The sequence below is a fragment of the Diuraphis noxia genome, unplaced genomic scaffold (assembly GCF_037042655.1).
Source record: "Diuraphis noxia isolate RWA-SAM2 unplaced genomic scaffold, SU_Dnox_SAM2 contig0003, whole genome shotgun sequence".
NCBI classification, from domain to species: Eukaryota; Metazoa; Arthropoda; class Insecta; order Hemiptera; family Aphididae; genus Diuraphis; species Diuraphis noxia.
Window position 1 is genome coordinate 72666897 of NW_028301713.1, and position 21160 is coordinate 72688056.

The 21160-nt window shown below is 30.3% G+C and overlaps 2 protein-coding genes across 5 annotated transcripts; both read left to right on the forward strand.

Annotated features, from left to right (window-relative positions):
• Window positions 1-921: 921 nt before the first annotated feature.
• Syp (synaptotagmin binding cytoplasmic RNA interacting protein) lies at window positions 922-10001 on the forward strand. Of its 3 annotated transcripts, none has more exons than XM_089224921.1 (13): window positions 922-1656; window positions 1818-1968; window positions 3147-3379; window positions 3442-3546; window positions 3608-3784; window positions 3859-3994; window positions 4050-4255; window positions 4327-4476; window positions 6282-6430; window positions 6627-6721; window positions 7861-8024; window positions 8494-8707; window positions 9074-10001. In XM_089224921.1, the coding sequence occupies exons 2-13, from the start codon at window positions 1824-1826 to the stop codon at window positions 9214-9216; spliced, it is 1917 nt and encodes a 638-aa protein (XP_089081047.1). In that variant the 5' UTR covers window positions 922-1656; window positions 1818-1823; the 3' UTR covers window positions 9217-10001. The 3 variants fall into 3 exon arrangements, with proteins under 3 accessions (XP_089081047.1, XP_015372817.2, XP_015372818.2); XM_015517331.2 differs by lacking the exon at window positions 7861-8024 and having other exon boundaries at window positions 927-1467; window positions 1531-1656; XM_015517332.2 differs by lacking the exon at window positions 7861-8024 and having other exon boundaries at window positions 927-1656.
• Window positions 10002-10331: 330 nt separating this feature from the next.
• LOC107168062 (regucalcin-like) lies at window positions 10332-21139 on the forward strand. 2 transcript variants are annotated; one of them, XM_089224923.1, is made up of 6 exons: window positions 10332-10461; window positions 11575-11759; window positions 11854-12054; window positions 16719-16943; window positions 17043-17155; window positions 21059-21139. In XM_089224923.1, the coding sequence occupies exons 1-6, from the start codon at window positions 10379-10381 to the stop codon at window positions 21128-21130; spliced, it is 879 nt and encodes a 292-aa protein (XP_089081049.1). In that variant the 5' UTR covers window positions 10332-10378; the 3' UTR covers window positions 21131-21139. The 2 variants fall into 2 exon arrangements, with proteins under 2 accessions (XP_089081049.1, XP_015372820.2); XM_015517334.2 differs by lacking the exon at window positions 21059-21139 and adding an exon at window positions 17234-18958.
• The last annotated feature ends 21 nt before the right edge of the window (window positions 21140-21160 follow it).

Sequence of the window (21160 nt, forward strand, 5' to 3'; positions counted from 1 at the left end):
CTATTATTATGTGTGGGAGTGTATGCACAGCTAGGCATTTAATGTAATTTATTGTAGGCAATAAAATATTTAAAATATATTATATTATAAACCGTCAGCAGTTCTGTATGAACAATAATTGCAAAAAGTTTCTTGGGAACTTCGTGTCTGGTCTATACAACGGCTGAAGCCTGAAGATAAAGACGGTGTAGTAGTAATAATAATAGTAATATAATAACGGCGCGGGGGACAATATAATAATATAAGTATAACCGTATATTATATAAATAAATATTATATTGTAGTATTATATATATATATATAATATGTATAATAATATGGTCTATTGTGTGTGAGAAAAAAAATGGACAGATATAGCGAATAGCTATGAGAATTGAGAGCCCATGTCATATATATAATATTATATAATATATTATTATATTGTATGTTGTTCGACGGTTGGTAGGCGGGTGTGCAACAGGAGGGTAAAAATAAAAAATGCTCCCGCAGTCAACAATCGCGGTTTCAAATTTTCGAGGGGTGACGTAGTATTAGCATTGCAAGGGGGCTTTGGCGGGACACGGGAGGGAAATAAAATAAAATTTCTAAGAGAATGAGTTGGCGGTGTGTGTGGAAGCGAACGGGTTTATAGAGTCGAAGGAGGCGGTGTATCCTGTATGACTATTTATTTCATTATTTGTATTACGAATTACGATAAAAGTACGATATTATTGTGTACTCGAATGCACAATATTAAACGTGATGTATGTCTGTTACAGCTGAGGACGTAAGAAAAGCGCGCGATTGTGACCGGTTTCGGTTGGTACCAGTGCGGTTTGCAAGAGCCGTTACACCCGGTCGACCAATGGGGACGAGTTGATTTGCGAAAAACGGTTCCTGGATCGTTGTTTTTTAACAATTTTTTTTTATTCCACTTGTTTGTTTTTTTTTAACTTTTTTATTTCTCGTCCCCGTCATCTCGCTCCATATACCTACCAATACCACATTTATACCACGATATTATACCGCGTACACCGTTCTCCCTCAGCGGCAGCGTCACTTTGCCGAATTCGACCGATTCCTAACCCTTTACTGTTTGGTAATCGCCAATCGGTGTGATTCCGCTGCTGCCGCCGCCCTGAATACAAGCGCACGCACTGTCGACTGTCGTCAGCCGCTCGAAGTCTGAGCTCGGCCCTCGCTACACGACACAGTTTTTTAACGACATTTTACTGCACCGCGGTGACACCGGCTGCCTCCGGTAACCACACGTCACTACGCCAGCGACAGATCGACCGAGAGCGTCCGCCAGACGATTAACGACGCGATATTATTGTAATTTGTAATATTCGTAACCGCTTCGGCTTCACACGTCCGCACGCACACGCACGCGATTGTGCGCGCCAACACACACGCATACCGGCATATCCGTTGTCTTTCTTGTCCGTCTTCTTCAGTCTTCTCCTCTTTCTTCTTCGGCTATGCAAAGTAAGTTGCTCCACCGACCAGTGAATATCCAATAAATACTTCCTCCGACTTCGTGTGTGCCAGATGAGACGCGCGTCCTGAAAGCCGAGACGTTGCCGCCGCTGCCGCCGAATCCACAGCCGCTGCCACAACGACCACTGCCACGACAGGGATTCACTTTACTTCCGTAGGAGACGCCGATATTATTTCGTGAGTTGGCTCGCACACACCGCCCAGGCTCCTTACAATTGTCGGCCATCACAATATTATGGTGACCGAAACGGTTGTACCGCCCTGATTTCCCAGCCTGTCCGTCGGCCGTTTGACCTTTTCGTCCGTCTCACGGTAGGTGTGTTTTTGACGTTTTTCAGTACGGTATGGAAGTCAACAACGCCAGGCTCGACGAAAATGCTGACGAATCAGCGCCCGCTGATGCTCAAAAGTCCGAAGATCACAAAAAGCTGCTTGAATATGGAATACACGAATCGGTTGCCGACAGGCTAGACGAAATTTATACAAGTGGTAAGGCTTTGTTCAGATTACATTATTTTCCACAGCTGAAATTCCTATTGTAGACAATAAAAATAATGTACTCTTCAATTTTTCCTAGGTACCTACTATACCTATCTTAATACACAGTATTCATGAGCGCAAGAATTTTTTGCCCTTATCGTAGGAATCCAATATGATTCAGATTGGAGCATATCAGTAAACCTTGTGTTCATTTTTTGATATAGTCTTCTTAGAGAAGAATGTATAGAGCCGTCTTAATTTGTATAGATTAATATGTATTGCCTAATATTATATGCCTACAGGTAGTCAGATCTACCTAGTTGTTTTTTAATTATTTATTATGTTGTAGGTGTTAGTATGTTAAATATAAATGTTAAAATAATTTAAGTATGATTTATCATTAATGAAATATTTTATAAGTGCATTTTGTTGAGAGGGGGCAGTACTTAATTATGTGTTAACTCGTCCAACTAATTGATATTATAACATTTTCTTAGGTTATAATCTTAGTCATGTTTAGGATATTTGTTATCTAATTAAATAATAATATCTGTAAATTTAAAATATCTTTTAACATTCCTATGCACTTAATTATTATTTATTCTATATGTTCTATATGTATAGGTGTATTTCATTTATAATTTCTTTAGAAAATGAACATTATATTTTTTATAAAATTATTTTTGAATTATAAAAAACTTATTTAAATTAGGAGCTTGGATATAACTCGAACTTTTGACTTTTGTTTTACCATAATCACTGTACTGTTTTGCATTCATGAAAAAAATTAAAAAAATTATATTATTGTTAACAATATTATGTTGTACTAAACATTTAAATTATTTCAATGTTTTATCATCTATTTTTACTAAATAGAATTTATTCTATTGGTATTGTGAATAAATAATTTTTAACAGAATTTATAATTGTTTGAAATTACTAGGTAAACTATTTCTTATCATATTTTTTTTTATTTGATACCTATAGTTGGTTTTTATTACATTTAAATGTTTTATCATGTAGTTATATGTTGAAAATTCAGTTCATTAACTGTATTCCTTATTTTGTGGGCATATATAAAATATATTTTACATTAAAACAATTATATAAATAGTCCTTTAATAATTTTAGTATTAAGTTTTTTATAAATGTAATACATTTTGATATGATTTAAATTATTTTCTTAGGTAAATTAGCACATTCTGATTTGGACACTAGAGCATTGGATGCATTAAAAGAATTTCCTGTGGATGCAGCTTTGGGAGTTCTTTCTCAATTTCTTGATAGCAATTTATTACATGTATCCAATAAGTCAGCATATTTATGTGGAGTAATGAAAACTTATAGACAAAAAACAAGAATAACCCCTCAAGAGCCTTTTGTACAACCGCCCAAAGGGCCAGAATTTGATAAAGTCAAGGTATATTTTTATGATTTGTGTATGAATTAAATAAGTATTTTTAACCCCTTTTTCATACTTAGGAAATATTAGCTAGAACTAACTATAAATTTGATGTGACTACTGGGCAACGAAAGTATGGTCCACCACCTGACTGGACTGATCCTAAGCCAACTGCTGGTTGTGAGGTAAATTAATATTTAAAGTATTATAGTTAATCAATTTTTTTTAAATAAATTTAAATTTTAGGTGTTTTGTGGAAAATTGCCAAATACTGTGTTTGAAGATGAACTGATTCCACTATTTGAAAAGTGTGGTAAGATCTATGATTTGAGATTGATGATGGATCCATTGTCTGGTACTAATCGTGGATATGCTTTTGTTACTTACACTACTAAGGAAGAAGCTGAAAAAGCTACTGTAGAAGTGAATATTTTTTTGCTATCTGACAGTAATGTTGAATTTATGTAACTTACCTAACATAAAATCTATGATTCCAGCTTGATGGTTATGAAATAAAGCCTGGAAAAAATATTAAAGTGAATATTAGTGTACCTAATCTTCGTCTTTTTATTGGGAACATTCCTAAATCCAAAGGGAAAGATGATATTATGGAAGAATTTGGCAAAATAACAAGTAATTCACTAAAAATTTAAATTATATGTTTTACTATATAGAAGTATTTTTTTAGGTGGGCTGACAGAAGTCATTATCTATAGTTCTCCCGATGATCGTCGAAAGAATCGAGGATTTTGCTTTTTAGAGTATGATTCTCATAAAGCTGCTTCTGTAGCAAAAAGACGCTTAAGCGCTCCTAATTACAAAGTATGGGGTTGTGATATAATTGTAGATTGGGCTGATCCTCAAGAAGAGCCTGACGATGAAACAATGTCAAAAGTAAATATTAAAACATAAGCAAAAATTAATAATTTTATATGGTCAAATTCAAATATTAATTATTGTTTTAGGTTAAAGTGTTGTATGTTAGGAATTTAACTCAAGAGGTAACTGAAAACCGTCTAAAAGAAACTTTTGAAGCTCATGGTTCGGTGGAGAGAGTCAAAAAAATTAAAGATTATGCTTTTATTCATTTCAACGATAGAGGTTGTGCTCTTAAGGTAATATTGAATATCACATTATATCAATATATAGTTAAGATAAAGCTACAGTCAGAATCCCGTAAGTAAAGGTGGATGACACAAAATAAGACATGTCTTTATCACAAATATTTTCGTGAGATTGCTTACAATAAGCAACCTTTTATTTTTTCAACTGTAGTGTGCGAGTCAAAATAATAAATGTGCATACATTAAAATATTTAAAAAAACACTCCAAATATTTCTGATAACTACAACTTAAATATGTATTTGAAAATTTTAACCAATAACCCATTAACTGTTTTCAATATTGTCTATGATTACCCTCAAAAGTGGAGACATAATCAAATATTAATGACATTGTTGAAAATACATATTTCCAACCAGTGATTCTTAGTTTGATTGAGGATTAATGCTGCTTGGGGCCTTGTTGATAGTAATCACATTGTACACATCATTTCCCCTCACTGCTTCTCCATCTTCGTCTCAACTACTTTCATCGGTGGTCTCATATTTGCTGTCTTTAATGGATTGAATGGTGTCTACATTGGTCAATTCATAACATGTTGAAATGTTGTCATCTACACCGAGATAATCTTCTAAATTCACGTCGTCTGGAAGCGACGTTTTCTTTTTCACAGTGATTCAAATTTACTTTAACTCAGACTGTTGGATGTTGTGTGTATTTGATTTAACATATTTGGCTACTTCTGAAATAGAATTGGCGTCTTTGGTTGTAGTTGCATGTTTTTGACAGTTACTTATTGTTGATTGACTGATATCATCCCAAGCTCCGCATATCCAATTGATAGTTTCCTTCTTATTGCTTTTTGGCAGGGGACTTCTATGAAATTGGTTATAACAGGATTTTTCGTTGTGTTGGTATTGGTTGTATCTGGAATTAATTGTATATTATATTTATTTTTTTTAAAGAAATCATTTATCCAAAATGTTTTTTTTTTTTTTACAAACTATCTGAATAGTTATTGTAATTATGATTGGATATATTTTTTAGGGCTAAAGAGTAATACATTTATTCATTTATTCACTATTTTAAGATTTGTATTAATATTTAAGATTATACAGGATATTTTATCCCTAAAATATTGATTTCAAAATACTATTATGAGGATGCCTGCATGTGTTGTCTCCGTCGTACAAGTGTGTAGCATAACAAATTTTATGCTCAGCAGATCACGTTTGTCCCTGTTAGCTTAAAATTTAGAATAAATTGACCTATTATAATAATTAAAGGTAGGATCTTGAGAATATTGTGTGCTCTTTATTATATTTTAATTTTAAAGCAAGTTATGAATATTTTAAAATTGTAAATTGTTTGTATATCTGAAAATGCTCATAACTCGCTTTAAAATTAAAATATAATAAAAAGCCTATGCCCTGGATAATAATCTTGCCTTTAATTTTTATCATAAGTAAATTCACTCTAAATTTTAAACTAACAGATAAACATGATCTGCTCAGTGTAAAATTTGGTATGCCACACACTTGTATGACATAGACAACACATGTGGGTATGGCAATCTTTGATGGTATTTAGTTAATTTAACATCTTTTACTAAAAAAATAAATAATAATACGTAAAACATACCTTTCTTTACTCTTTAAGGAAGGTACCATTAAATGTAAATTATATGGTGGTTAGCGATAATTTAGATTATATTATTGAAATCAAGTATTCTCATAATTTTTAAGCTTGTAAATTGTTATGTACCATATTTTGCTAAATCATGCAAATGGCTAGTATCGATTTCTGTAAAATCATCTTATTATTTTATTAAAAAATAATATTTAAATTTGTCTTGTAGGCTTTGGAAGAGCTGAATGGTAGCAATTTGGATGGAGCTACTTTGGAAGTATCACTTGCCAAACCTCCATCTGATAAAAAGAAGAAAGAAGAAATTTTAAGAGCTAGAGAACGTCGTATGTTTACCAATATGCAAGGCCGTGCTTTTGGGTAATTACATTGTTTATTTATTCATTTATAACATATAATTAAATGTATATTTTTTTTACGATTTTAATTATTATAGTTAATTTAAAATAATTTTCTTATACTTAATATTTATTTTAAACTAATTAAGAAATTCAAGTTATTGATATTTAAGTATGAACTGGAGACATTTTATTTTATTTATAATTTAAAATTTTAGTTTGATGCCACAACCATTGTCATTGATGGGGGCTCCGAGACCTGGCTATCGTACTGTTTCAAATAATTTACGCATGGCTGGGCGAGGTGATTTCGGTAAGTATTTATAAATATAATATTGACTTATTCAAAGTAACCCTACATAATTTTTACTTTCAATATTTTATTTGTTTATTGATAACAGTATTGGGATTGGTCTGAGGTAATAACACAATATTATGATGCATGCACATTAATGCTTGCACGTTTTAGTTAAATTAAAAAAAATTTTATTTAGAATTACAAATAACTAAATATTTTGTTTTTAAAATCTACCGTATTAAACTGTAGTTGATTATTTAATTTTTGTTGAATACTTATAATTTATTATAAATTAATGATAAATAAAAAATAATGCATAAATGTATATAATTAAATATTAAGTGAGATAATTTAAATTAATGTTTTTATAAAAGTGGTTTTGAAACAAAGTTTAGCTAAGCTAATGCATCTCTATAATATTAACCAATTATTATTAAATAATCATATTGTTTTTTTATATCCATATTAAAGTTTTGAATTCAAATAGATTTTTAATACATGGTGGGTATAAAGCATAACATAATTCTTTTGAAAAGTTGTCAAATAATTAAGTAGACATTATTCAAATTAATATCACTATTTAGTACTTTATCATTATCATACAATGATTTCTCTTAAAATTAAACTATTTAGGTAAATAATTGTAACAAGAAAAGATATATTTCATGTTAAAAAATTTAATATTGCTTAATTTTTTTTTACTATTCAGGAGTTATGGAAATGAATTCCATGTAATATTCTCAATTATTCCATATATTATTTTCTAGTATACATTATAGAGTCATTTTAGTTTAGTTGTTCATAAAAAAAAGTATTTTTTAAATTAGTTAAATAATCACTATTTATAAGTTATGTAGTCATTCAAGGTTATAATAATACAGTTTAACTTAATTAGTTAACTGTTTTATCTTATATCTTATTTAACTCATTGAATGTAAATATAAAAACAATAAAAATAAAACAAAAAAATTGTCTTTCGTCTCCCTATTTTTATCTTTCAGCTATATAAAATTAATGAAGCATCATTTGATGGTTTAAAATCATCAAGTAGCAGAAAATGAAAAAAAATTATCATCCCATATTGTGATTCTACTTTCCTGGTATTACACTCCATTCATTTCTTTTGCATGTTACTTTTATTCCACAACATCAAGAGTACACAATGATTCCAACATTTATTTTCCTTCCAACTATTTTATGCGACTACTATTATTGTGCTGATTTTGTTTACTCAAATAATGACAAGATAGTTTTTGCCATGATGCCTGAAAGTATGTGTTTTGTCAGTAAATGTATCAGTTCAACAGAAAGGATGATGGTAATTTTATGTAACATGTGTGAATTGAACAAATTTAAGAGGGTGTTTATAGAAAATGTTATTGTATTTTTATATTTTTGTACAGTATTATTCTTTATTAGAAGAAACTAAAGCTACTTATATAACATTTCAGTAAATGTTCCACAATGCCATAAAAAATACTGAACATCCTCTTAAAATTAATAAGTTAGTGATTGTTTAGTAGATACAATTATTTTATATATTAAATTAGATTTTATTGTTTTAAATTTATGAATTTGCATTTCAAGTAGCTAAAAGTATAAATTTAATTTTAACCCCTAATGTTTCTTTAAATATGTTACTGTTTATGTATAAAGCGGTTGTAATAAGAATTATGCTTACAGATCTAGTTTTAAAGTATACATAAAAAGATATTAATATTTTGAATTATTTAGTGTTACTTCAATTTATGTTAGGTTAGTTATTTTTCATTTTTTTTTTTTTTTAGATTGGCCATGGGGATTTAATTCATGGATGTGGCCTGCAGGCCGCTGGGATGTTGGGGCTGCCGGCCCTTGGGGAACAGCGTCTACTGGTAATAGACAATGGCAAGGAGTTGCAACAAGCAATCGATCATGGGGAAATGGCAGTAATGGCCGAGTCGGCGCAGCTGGAAATAGTAGCGGCGCTTCAAGCCATGGGAAGTTTACAAGATAAACAAGGCAAGTCTTAGAAAATTAAACTTCATTGGTGTGTTATTAATATCAGCAAGGAGAGTTTTGAAAAATGAGATAGGAATCACCAAATTGGATAATTTTGAAAGCTTATATAACTTAGACTTTTATATTTTAAATTATTAATACATTAAGGGCCATTCTTATAATGCTCGGTTAGTGCCTGATAACACTAACCGGAAGAATTTATCATGAGTTAACCGATAGAATTCTACCGGTTAGTCTTAACCGACACTTAACCGGACATTGTAAGAACGGCCCTAAATGTATGTTAAGTAGTTTTTATTTATATTTTAGTTCTAACTATTAAATCTTTCAGTTAATAATTTATTCAAGATTTATTGTTCTTTTCAGGTGAAAAGAGGTCTGATAAAAGTCTCCAGAAAGAGGGGGGTCAGCGCAATCGGACCCGCAACAGCTACAGACGTAAGGGAGTCGGCACGAACGACTGGATGGGGCGAGAGCGAAAGCGCTGTACACTTGATGTCAGTGACTGATCGCAAATGGTAGTTCTAAAATATTTTAGTACTTGCCATTAGTATCTCAATTTCTCGCTCATGTTACCTAATTTCATTGTTATTTAGATATATTTTTTTTTTATTATTATTACTTCTTTCTTGTCTTTCGATTCATATATCTTTATCAGAAAGCTATACGAGCTGTGTTAATAAATTGTTTTTTTTTTTTTAGTTAAAAGCTTAAAACTATCAACTTTAAAATTTTTGTTATTTTTTCTTAATTTTTTTATCTTGTTAATTTGACAAAATTTATTTTTAAAACATTACCAAAATTTCTCCCCCTACTTCTGGAGGCATATTATATTGTTTAGGGGGAATAAAAATTTGAAATATAAGTTTTCACTAAACATTATTTGATTTCTTTTCGTATTCAGTCAAAAACAACTAGACTTGTGTATTATAATTTTTTTTTTATATATATATATATAATTTTTTAAGAGACTATACCTCAATTTTCTATACTATAATTACTGCCCATATAAATAGTTTAATTATTATATTTTTTTTAAATTATGCTTTGCTTTCAGTTCATACATTAAATACAATAGCTTTTAAATAATTGCAACACATTTTACATTATTGACATATTATAGTATTTGATGCTTTATAATTATTATACTCATGTAATTTTTTTTCTTTATATTTGTGTAATACAGACTTGTCTTTAGCAGTTTTGTCCTTAAAAAATGTTATTATTTTTTATCATTATACTAGTACTCACTACTCATAAAACAATAAATAGAAAATGATGTTTAAAAAATAAATTAATAAATTGTTTTTTATTAAGTGAAAGTCCTTCAATCCTTCACAGATCCATAACGGTGTAAATCAATTTATCCTATAATTTTATGAGTAAGAATACATCGGCTCGATCAATTTACCCCCAAAATTTTAATTGATCTTACATAATTTACAAGGTAACTGACAACAAAAATCAATGAACATATAGAAAACAATTAGGTACATATACTAAATAGAATACTATTATACTGCTATGTGAGTAACCATATAGGTTTTGTACATTATCTTAGGGGAAATGGAAACTTGATTCGGCGTTTCAATGTTTAAAGAAAAAAATGATTGTTTAACCAACCGTAACAGTATAAAACACTATAATATAACAGGCAATGATTTTATTTAAATGTTGACAACCGATGACACTAACTGTCCGTCAAGTTTCACGATCGTAATGTTCGTTTTCTGGTGTAATTTTGCGTTTTTGAGGTAGTCTAGACGTGGATTAGCATTAATTTAAGTGTTAAAGAGTATCTCAACATTTTATACCCGCATTTGTTGTCTCAGTGTATAAGCTCAAAATAGAAAGTAAAATTACGTTTAGTAGACAACACTACAACAGTTAACATTAATTTTATTAGTTTTTAGATCGTAGTAAATTTACCAGTGACTTCTAAGTTAAATAAATTTTTAAATGTTATTAATACATCAATCGTATTTCGTAAAAATATTACTCGTCATACATAAAAAACATCATAATAATTACTGCCAAACTAAGCTATTAAAGTTTTATTAGAAAAATTGAATAGACATAGACACATAGATTTAAAATTATAATTTTCATTAATCATTAAAATAATCATAATATTTATTTATTTTTTACTTTAATTATATTAAGAGTTATGAATTGGAATGCTTGAATTTTGGTGGTTCCCATAGTCCCATAGTTGGATGTCGTATGTCTAGATTGGCATCGTTAGAGTTTTGTAAAGGATTAATTCTGCTTTTATATTGAACTTTACTAAATTAGTATTAGAGAGATTTCTGTTTTGAGTTCAGATAATATTTTAAAATGACTGCTATTATAAATCATATGAACAGATTATTAACGCTTGGCGCCAAAATAATTAATATGTCTGCTTTCCCATATTACTCGAATATTCACTAAAATATTGATAGTGTTATTTATAACAACACACTTTTGAAATACGGACTAGTAAGTTGTAGTCACTTATAGCTACTTTAAAACACACTATTTTAGGCACTATATAGACTAGTAATGTTACGTACTTTGTACTTACGTGTTTGTATATTGGAGACAGCAAATACTGGTAAATAGGCGTTTTAATGAGTCAACTGTTGTCTGTTAATACTATCACAAATTAAATTATGAAATTCATACATATAAATTATATTCGATAAGTCATAAATAATGTACTAAGTGTCAAAGTTAATTTAATATTATGTTGACATGCTCAATGTTGTTATGTTGATAGTTCATCTGTTAAGTGAATATTAATACTTATTGACTCATGAAGAATTGTAGACTGTAATTTGTAGTAGGTACCTACAATAAAGTATTAACTGATTGGTATTTTTCAGTTGGGTGGCCATGAATTGTGCCATGAATTACAACGGTGCATCCATTAGGGAGGTGGCCGACGACGTGTTGGTGCAAGGCGAAGGGCCGTTTTGGGATTCTGAGAACAACGTCTTATATTTCGTTGATATTTCTCAACACCGCGTTTACAGATTTTTCCGAACCAATTTGGATCACGTCCAGCTAGGTTAGTCGTGGGTTACACCTACACATTGTACTATATACTATATTGACCATCCTATCAATTTGTTTACTTTAATCCATTTACAATTTTGCCCTAGATGAAGAAGTCAGTTTTGTGATCCCTGTTGCTGGACAACAAGGTTTATTCGTTACCGGGCTAGGCACCACATTGGCTAGTCTCCGATGGAACCTCCTCGAAAATACCCACAAAGTCATTGCTCTGGCTATCGTTGACCAAGAAAAAATCGGAAATCGGTGGAACGATGCCAAGGCGGACGTAAATGGTTATTTGTGGGCCGGTGAGTGGCGTATTGGATAACTTATGAGTATGACCTATGTCATTAATCGTCAATCTCCTACTGCTTATTAATTGTCTTTTGTTAGTTGTCTCCACGGTCCACTCCCCATCGTTTTTAATAGTAGGTACCTATATCACAAGTGTGTGTGATTTATATATGTGATTAATACATATTACCTACGGATATTTACACTTTGGTACTTATACAGGGTGATTTCTTAAGCACTTTCACTATATTTTTAGGCTTAAATTATTCACATATTCAAATTCTGGTTTACCAGGACTCGGGCATTATAAAAATAATCATCACGTTTCATTTTTTTCCATCCATACCTAAAGAAATAAGTTTTACTTAAAAAAAAAACTAGTAGTTAAAAATTAAAATTTATCTTGGCTATAATTGTGTTATTTTCCAGTAAACTTATGTTTTTCGTTTTTTGTTAACGACAGAAAAACTTATGAGAAATCTTCTATTAATTTTCAAATGTTAACTGTGAAAAAAATAAAATATTTTCATGAATTAAGAAGAATAATAATTTGTAAATTATATGGATTATAATTAATATTTTCGAAAATTGAACTCTATTTACTTATAAAAATATATCATGATGTATTTTTATATTTTTGAATAGGTAACTATTAAGGGGATCGGCGATGAACAGTTATATTAGACAAAACATACCAATCTTGAATCTTTTGTCCATCATACTGATTGACCGTGTAATGCGATAATACTTTTAGTCAGTCTAATATTTTAATTTATCTCTCACCCTTCTTCTCTCAGAATAATTTACGAATGAAATGATTTATCATTGAACTCAGATTTAACTAGGGCCGGATTTACTTAAAAAGCGCCCCTAGGCTAATAAAAAACAAACGCCCCTACTCCTTGGAACATTATTTATTCAATAAGAGCTGAAAGTTTCCCTTCTTATTAATTTACCATTTCTATGGTTATATACAACAATATAATATAATAGATTAAATTAAAATGTTTTTAAGTCAACCTATAAAATTAAGTCTTAAATTTTTGTTGAGTAAGATACTAGACAAGAAGGGCAAAAAAAATATATTTTATTACTCGTATAATGACAGAAATAAAATTATTCTTGATATTATATTTTATCAAATAAAAAAATGTACAAAATAATTAATATACAAATAATTAATGCATTTTTTTCATCCATAATACTTATTAATTAACAATATTTATATTTGGCGCTTTCTTGACTTAGTTGCTATACAAACGTATTTATTAAATCGTTAAAGTTTATAGATTCAAGCAATTCTGAATTCGTATTAAATGACGCCAAACTAGATACCTTTTTATCTGAAATGGAATTACTTAGATAATTTTTAATTCTCTTTAAAATACTAAATGATCTTTCACCAGTTGCATTTGATGGAATAATGGTTAGACACATTTTCAAAGCAGTGTCTAAATTTGGAAACGTTGCAATAATTTTTTTCTCTTAAAATTTTCAAAAACATGCCTGCAGATTTTTATTTGACTCCTCTATTTGATTTCATTTGAAAATTGCTTGAAATGTAAACATTCCTTATACAGCTCATCTTCTAGGTCATTGGAATATTTTACAACTAATCTTTTATTTCTTTCTTTTAATATTTTCGAGGATATAAATATCAAGTCTGAAAAAAAATTAAATAGACTATCAAATTTAGTGCAAGCTTTTGATCTTTCTGATAATTCTAGGACCAGTTTGTCAATTATCATGAAAAATGTATTTATTTTCATAGCTTCGTTTCCTTCTAAAATGACTTCATCTTCGATATATTTATCTAATCGTTTAGAAATATTTATTTTTCTCTGTTCATCTTTTTCATAATTTTCGCATTTTGAAATTATTTTTTTTGTATTTATTTTATCATGATTTGTTTTTATTTGTCTATCATCATGTTTGGGGCAGTAAAAGTGCTTCGATTTTCGACTTCAGTACCTCGTTCGGTCATAAAGTGAATCTAGTTGGTAATGGGGGGATCAATAGTAAAAAATTTCCAATATTTCTCTGAATAATTGGGATAAACAAACTAAAAATTAAGGGAAAACGGAAAATTGTATGCACAATCAGTTTTTGAAAAAATCGATTTTGGTTTTTGATGTAACTTTAAAACAAATGACCATAGATGCATGAAATTTTCACCGAATGTTTAAATAAGTATATTCTATCCACCATACAATTTTTGAAAACTTAAGTTGAACTATTTATAGGCATAATATGCAATTTTCGACCATTATTAGTTTTATCTATAAATATCAATAAAAATGTATTTGTTGGGTAGAAAAGCTTGAAAATTTAATACAAGATTCCTTACATATTTTCACAATAGCAGTTGAAAAATAAAAGAAATATATAGTCAACAATTTTTTTTACAAGCATTCAAAGCTTAAATTTTGACAACATACGTAAAAATCACGAAAATTCTCAAATTATTTTAAGCTAAAAATTCATTAACATTTTTCTTTTTAAATCTCGGATTTGAAATTTTTTAATAATTTATAATATATCCTAGACAGATAAACCGTATCCGCTCAGAATCGTTTTTTGTATATATTGATATAATACCATTGGATTCAAATTTAATTCCATCCATTACAGTAACCCACTTGTAACCTACTTTACAGCAGAGTGACATACACGACTTACCCACTTTTTTTCCTTTAACTTCATAATCATCAAAACGATCCCCTCACTTTTGTCATTACATTATTATGTTTATCATCTTTTTCTTTTTGTAATTTTCTCCTTTGTGCACCACTTAATTTTCTATTTGACATCGTTAATGCAAAAGAAAAATAATTAAAAACAAAACTAGTCAATAAACTGCTGAGTTATGACTGTTATGACTTTATGAGCATAAGTCATAGATAATGTCGAACATAAAATATAAACGTGATAATAGTATCGTGTAATGTTCAATAATATTAAATATAAATGTATAATCGTCCAATTTCCATTAGTGGTTCTTGGTGATTTGAGACTGTAATGACTAATGTGTCGACGCCGAAAGTATTATAATCTGCCGCTCGAATTATGATATAATTAGATTTATAGACACAACAAAATCCTGTTTTTATATTATATATAATTTTCAATGTATCACACACTTTTGATACAGTGATTGTCGCGCCACATTTACCATGCACAATCACAATATCATGTATATATAATATATATATATATATTTACAACAGCGAATTAATTTATAATAATTAACATTATTCATTACTAATATTTATATATATTTATTTATATAAACTAATTATATAAATTCTCTTAGATGGTAAATTAAATTTGCAGATAGTAATTATATTATCTTGTATCTACAAAAAAAAAATTCACCATCCACGGGCCACGGCTTAGCGCCCCCCAAGTCGTGGCACTCCTAGGCTATAGCTTAGGTAGCCTAGTCCTAAATCCGGCCTTGGATTTAACACACGTATCAGTACCCGAAATCATCTGTACAGTAGAGCGGTTTCCTACTTTCCTTTATTTTTGTTAAATTTGTCTAGGTTTAGGTGCATCACTGTTATAGATATACTGCTCTCATAACTCTTTTTAAATTGCTTTTATGATGTGAAACATTCAATATGTCATGCTATAAGGCTCTTCATAGAACTCAATTGAGGTGAACCCTAGTGGCAAACTATAAAATTGTTGTACAGAGTACATGTCTGTGGTTACTTCAATAATGTTTCAAAATTAAAAATTATCATCAATATAATATCAAGGAGAGCTCATTAGTTCTTCATTCTTTTCGCAATGCAATACAGTTATGGGAGGGTCCATTTATTTCATAGAGTTGTACAACCAGTACAATATCTACTTCTGCGGGTACATTACACTGAATGTATTTCTGGTACCAGCTGTAGAACACCTTGCGGTGGGCAGAGTCACCAACCTATAATTCGTTTGACGTGGATTATAAACTTAATATGGTTAAATAACTATAGACATTAAAATATAGAGACTAGATTACCCTAGTAGGTTATAGGTATATGTGTAATATATGTTATATATTAAAGCCTATACATATAGCATAATGTAAACCATTAGAAAATAGAAATTATCGATTTCATTCGATTGATATCAAATGTGATCTAGGTATTCTTTACTTATTTATATCACATAGTATCTTTTAAAAGTATACAAAGTCATAATTTGAAATTGATATAATTTAGAAAATAAACGGTACCTACTCTTTGAAAAGTTTGTGGTAGTTCTCAATAATATAAAACTGATGTACTTGTTAATCGCTTTTTAATTTCTATGGTATCATATAGTTACATTATGGTTGAGTAGCCGTAGTGACTACTGTATACTTTATATGTCCATGTATAATTTACTATCAAATCGCTGAAGGATAAAAAAGGGTCCCATTGACCAAACAGGGAGGGAGCGCTCATTTAGAAATTACTAGTTTCCCGGTAGGCCTATCTTACGGGTAAGTTACTTGTCCTTAGATAATCAAATTATAGGTTGAATAGGTGTACTTCAGTAGAATAAATTAAGTTTAGTTTAGTAAATGGGTAAGGCATTTTTAGCTGAAGGTTTTATCGACTGCTGACTTTTTTGTTGGGAATATTGGGGAGGAGAACTATGACTTAATCTAACTATTCGTCGTTGTTTGTCGAACCCGTTACAGGTACGACGGGATTCAAGGACGCCAAAGGTCATGTACCACCAGGTCGCGCAACTTTGTACAGGTTGAACGATACCGAATGTTTCCAAAATCTCGATCCCGTGCTTCCAGGTATTACCATTTCTAACGGGATAGCGTGGAACAACGATAGCACGCGGATGTACTACATCGATTCTCCGACCAGACAAATAGCACTTTTTGACTACGATTCCGCTACAGCGACCATTTGTAATTATCAAATTTCGTTTATGTATTGATTGTATGATAATTATGATTCTTTTCTGCAAAAATTATTGATGTCTGACAAACTCGGACTTTTTCTGATAGCGAACCGCAGAACGTTCTACGACTTTAAGAAGGATAACATACCTGGCGTCCCTGACGGAATGACGATTGACGCAAACGGCAATCTTTGGATCGCCAATTATAACGGTTCTCAGGTATAATAATATAGTTTAACATCTATCCTTGTTTAAAAAGTTATTGTTAAAAATGTTTTAATGAATATCGAATTGGAGGTATTGCACGTGGGTGGCACCAGTGCAAAGTTGCTCGGCAAGCTGAATATACCTGCAAAAATAGTTTCATCAGTCACGTTCGGTGGTCCTCGGTTGGACAAGTTGTACGTGACGACAATTAGTCTAGGTGTGACGCCAGAAGAATTAAGCGAATATCCTATGACCGGAAAGGTGTTAGAAGTGTCTGGTCTTGGTGTTCATGGTACAAAAAATCGTCGAGTTCGTGAAAAATGTTTTCGACTTTTATAAAAGTTTATTGGTGGTTTTAGCTAAGTAATATAATAATCAAGTGTCTATGGTAGTATGGTGGATGTATAGTATGATGTACACGCTATTACAATTAATGAAGTAACTATATCAATTACCTATGTAGGTACTAATAATTGTCTTAATTATTATAAGCTAACTTTTTTTTGAATTTCAATCCTGTCTCCGTTTAATCCATAATGACATGACCATATAATTTATATAATAATAATATAATGCTATGATTATAATTAATATTATGTAAATATTTTAAACATCGTTTTAAATAGTAACGTATTATTATTCAGTTAAAAAAGGTGGTTAAATTCGTGTAGTTTTTAAATAGATTAAACAGAATCAACCGAATCAACTTGTTCATTAAATAAAACATTATTTTTTAAGATCTATACAAATCAAATATTTATATTTATCAGTTTCTATCGTTTTTTTTTTTATTTAATAAAATATATCAGACGAGAATTATATTATGGTGATAGATACAAATTTATATTTTGGGTACCAAATAAAATAAAATAATCTTATACAGTGCGTTAGTCAATAAGTGAGCCAATCTTATAATGTTAAAAGTAAAGTACGTAGATCTGAGATAGCAGGGTGCATTCATAAACGTTACGTTTATACTTTGCTAAACTTGATTATTGCATAGAATTTAATGTGTAGAATGTACGTACTACATAGATGATACATCTATACGTTGTAAAAATTAAATTTAAAAAAAACGAGTTAGCATACTTTTAAATATTAATGGTATAATAATAAAAATAATCCTCAAATAATATGTATATTTAAAAAACATAACTTTAAATTGTAGTTTATAAAAATAATTATAATGAACAGATATTAAAATATGTATTATACTACTTACTCTTTTGAATTGTATTATTAATTTTAGAACCAAAAATAAACCATTTACTGATATTTGGACTAGATTCCAATAGTGTTTATAAAACTTTTTGTGGATTCCTTGATCATTAACTTCATCAAACTGAGATTTTTGATCACACTGGAAAAAATCAGCTTTAGATGGCATGATAGTATGTCAGTACTCAGTATGATATAAAATACAGTGTACTTACTGAAAATTAAAATTAAACATTGTACGGTCAGCACATGGCGATGGCGATGCTTAACCAAGATCAACCCACCCACTCAACCATAACGTCATATTCGCGGTTCTATACGGTAAATAACTGTACTGTCAAATAAAAACCTTTTTCCCTGTTGAATGTTTTTTTAATTTGTCAAATCACTTTATGTGATATAAAATATAAAAGAAAATATTGTTATCTTTCAAATACCTATAATTGTGTTTTAATAAATAGATAATAATTATTTATGAATAATAAACCTGCGTTGCGTTCATTCATAATTATTAAATTTGCGCCCAATGTAGTGCTTGAAAAAAGGAGAAAATTCTACTTCAACCCCGCGAACAATAAAAAAAAAATCGAAAATTTTCTGCATCGTTTTGCAAAGAAGAAACTACATCTCTAAAATGGCACCGAAGAAAAATGTCACGGAAGAAGCATTCCATGCATTTAAATGCGAAGTCGAAAGAAACAGCCGTTACCTAGTTGAACAGCTGTTACAAAAATCAGCAAACTTGAAGACAAAAATAATAAGAAAATTGAAGAAATTGATGAAAAGTGTAAGCAAATCGAAGATCATTACAGAAATTTACAAAATTTGGAACAACAAAATAATGACAACATACAGAATCTAAGAAAAATATTTATTGATCAAAAACAAAACGCATACGTAATGAACAACGATCAGAAAAATTCAAACATCGAAATATCCAAACCGCTGTTCTACGCCAGCAATAAGGATCCGCATCCCAAATAATTTTTACAAAACTTGAAAGAGTATTTCAAAGTCAAACAAATGAACAGAGAAGAAAAATTAATTATTATACGCGACTGCCTGAAGAGCACCGCTAGTAATTGGTATTCAATAATTAAATTTCAAATAAGAGATTATGTAGATTTCAGAAATGCATTCATTGACGAATTTTGGTCAAGACAAATCCAAATTCAAACACGGAGCAGCTGTATCAACACCACACAAATACCAGACAATATCACATACAGGGAACATTTCTCTCAGTGGGCATCAAAATTACATCACTTGACACTTAGTACCTGAACTATCAGAAGAGGAAATTGTGAGTAACATAGCCAATCACTACCCAGGCTACCTACGCGCAATACTGGTATCTCTCCCGGACAAATCGGTATCAACGTCATGAAGGTACTAAGTGCGGAGGAGAGCCGTCGAAATAAACAAGTGCCGTCAACGACGGAAAACAACTTGACAAAAAATAATCAAAACAATCACAATACCTGGAGCCACCGTGTACCACGAAACGATTGGAGCCACCGAACAAAACAACGGAGCAACAATCAACAACTGAACAACAATCAACAACGGAACTATCGGTGGTACAACAGGGATGAACAACAATCACAACAATAAAGTGACACTAATCAACAAATAAATCAGGTCATTGTCAGTGACGTCAGCGACAATAATAATGAAGCCTCGCGCTTTATCAATAAAATACAAAATAAAGAAGAATCTTTCAGTCCATACGTTCAGTGTTTGATTGAAGGGGAAGAGGTAGACTATTGGTCGACACTGGAGCCACTATCAATGTCCTCAAAAAAGAAATCTTCGATGTTATCATCAAAAAGGACCCTGCTGTTCCGTAACTGCCTATCAACGGGGTACGAACAAGCAATGCTGTCGGTAAACAAATATGCAAAATTTCAAAACAGATATTCTGCAAGTGTCAACTCAACGAAGCTGTGATCCACCCTAACTTTATACAAGTGGAAGGACTCAACGAAAAGGCCATTATTGGAGCAGACATACTCAACCATAAGAATGCTCAAATCAATTTCAGTAACCATACCATACAACTTGAAGTAAATAAAAAATCATACTCAATACCATTTTCAAAGAAACTTCCCAAACCAATATCATTAGACGACAGTCTAAGGGAAATAGCTTTGACGGATCATGACGCAAAGGACGACACAGTAAACATCAGCCATGAAGAACGAGAACAATTCAATATGATCATGAGAAAATACCGACACATTTTCTCAGACAGCCCAGGAAAAATCAAAAACTTTGAATGTCAAATCAGAGTTACTCCGGGCGAACCAATCTATCAGAAATAATACCTGTTAGTTATTTATACATTATTGCATTATATAGGTAGTTCTTTATGATATTGTTAAGAAAAAATTAGTAGTTAACTATTAAATTTACCATTAATTTATATACGAAACTATATTTATATTTTTATATATTTATTTTAAAAATATTTTCATTTAGTTATAGACTTTTAAAATCAAAAATATTTTATTTTCATAATTTAATAATATAATATTAAGACAATAGTGTAATTGAAATAGTTATTATTTATTACCATTTACTTAATGTTGGGTTTTATTAAAAAGTTAACCGAATTATTTTAATGTATTAAATGTTAGAATAAAACACGAGCAGCATTAGCTTTATATTTTAATAATACATTATGTTTTGAAATAGTTCTGTTGGTGCCTGATAAGCCGAGACGGCTGGACACGTCATATATGTGTCGAAAATTCTATTTTTCGTTGAGATAACGGGTCAAGGTCATGCTCATGCTCT

Coding starts and splice junctions, on each gene's coding strand:
- Syp (XM_089224921.1), top strand. CDS start 1,824: ATGGAAGTCAACAACGCCAGGCTCGACGAAAATGCTGACGAATCAGCG. Junction 4,256..4,326: donor ACGATGAAACAATGTCAAAA/GTAAATATTAAA, acceptor TTATTGTTTTAG/GTTAAAGTGTTGTATGTTAG. Junction 8,025..8,493: donor GTTCAACAGAAAGGATGATG/GTAATTTTATGT, acceptor TTTTTTTTTTAG/ATTGGCCATGGGGATTTAAT.
- LOC107168062 (XM_015517334.2), top strand. CDS start 10,379: ATGTTGACAACCGATGACACTAACTGTCCGTCAAGTTTCACGATCGTA. Junction 16,944..17,042: donor TTCCGCTACAGCGACCATTT/GTAATTATCAAA, acceptor TTTTTCTGATAG/CGAACCGCAGAACGTTCTAC. Junction 17,156..17,233: donor CCAATTATAACGGTTCTCAG/GTATAATAATAT, acceptor ATCGAATTGGAG/GTATTGCACGTGGGTGGCAC.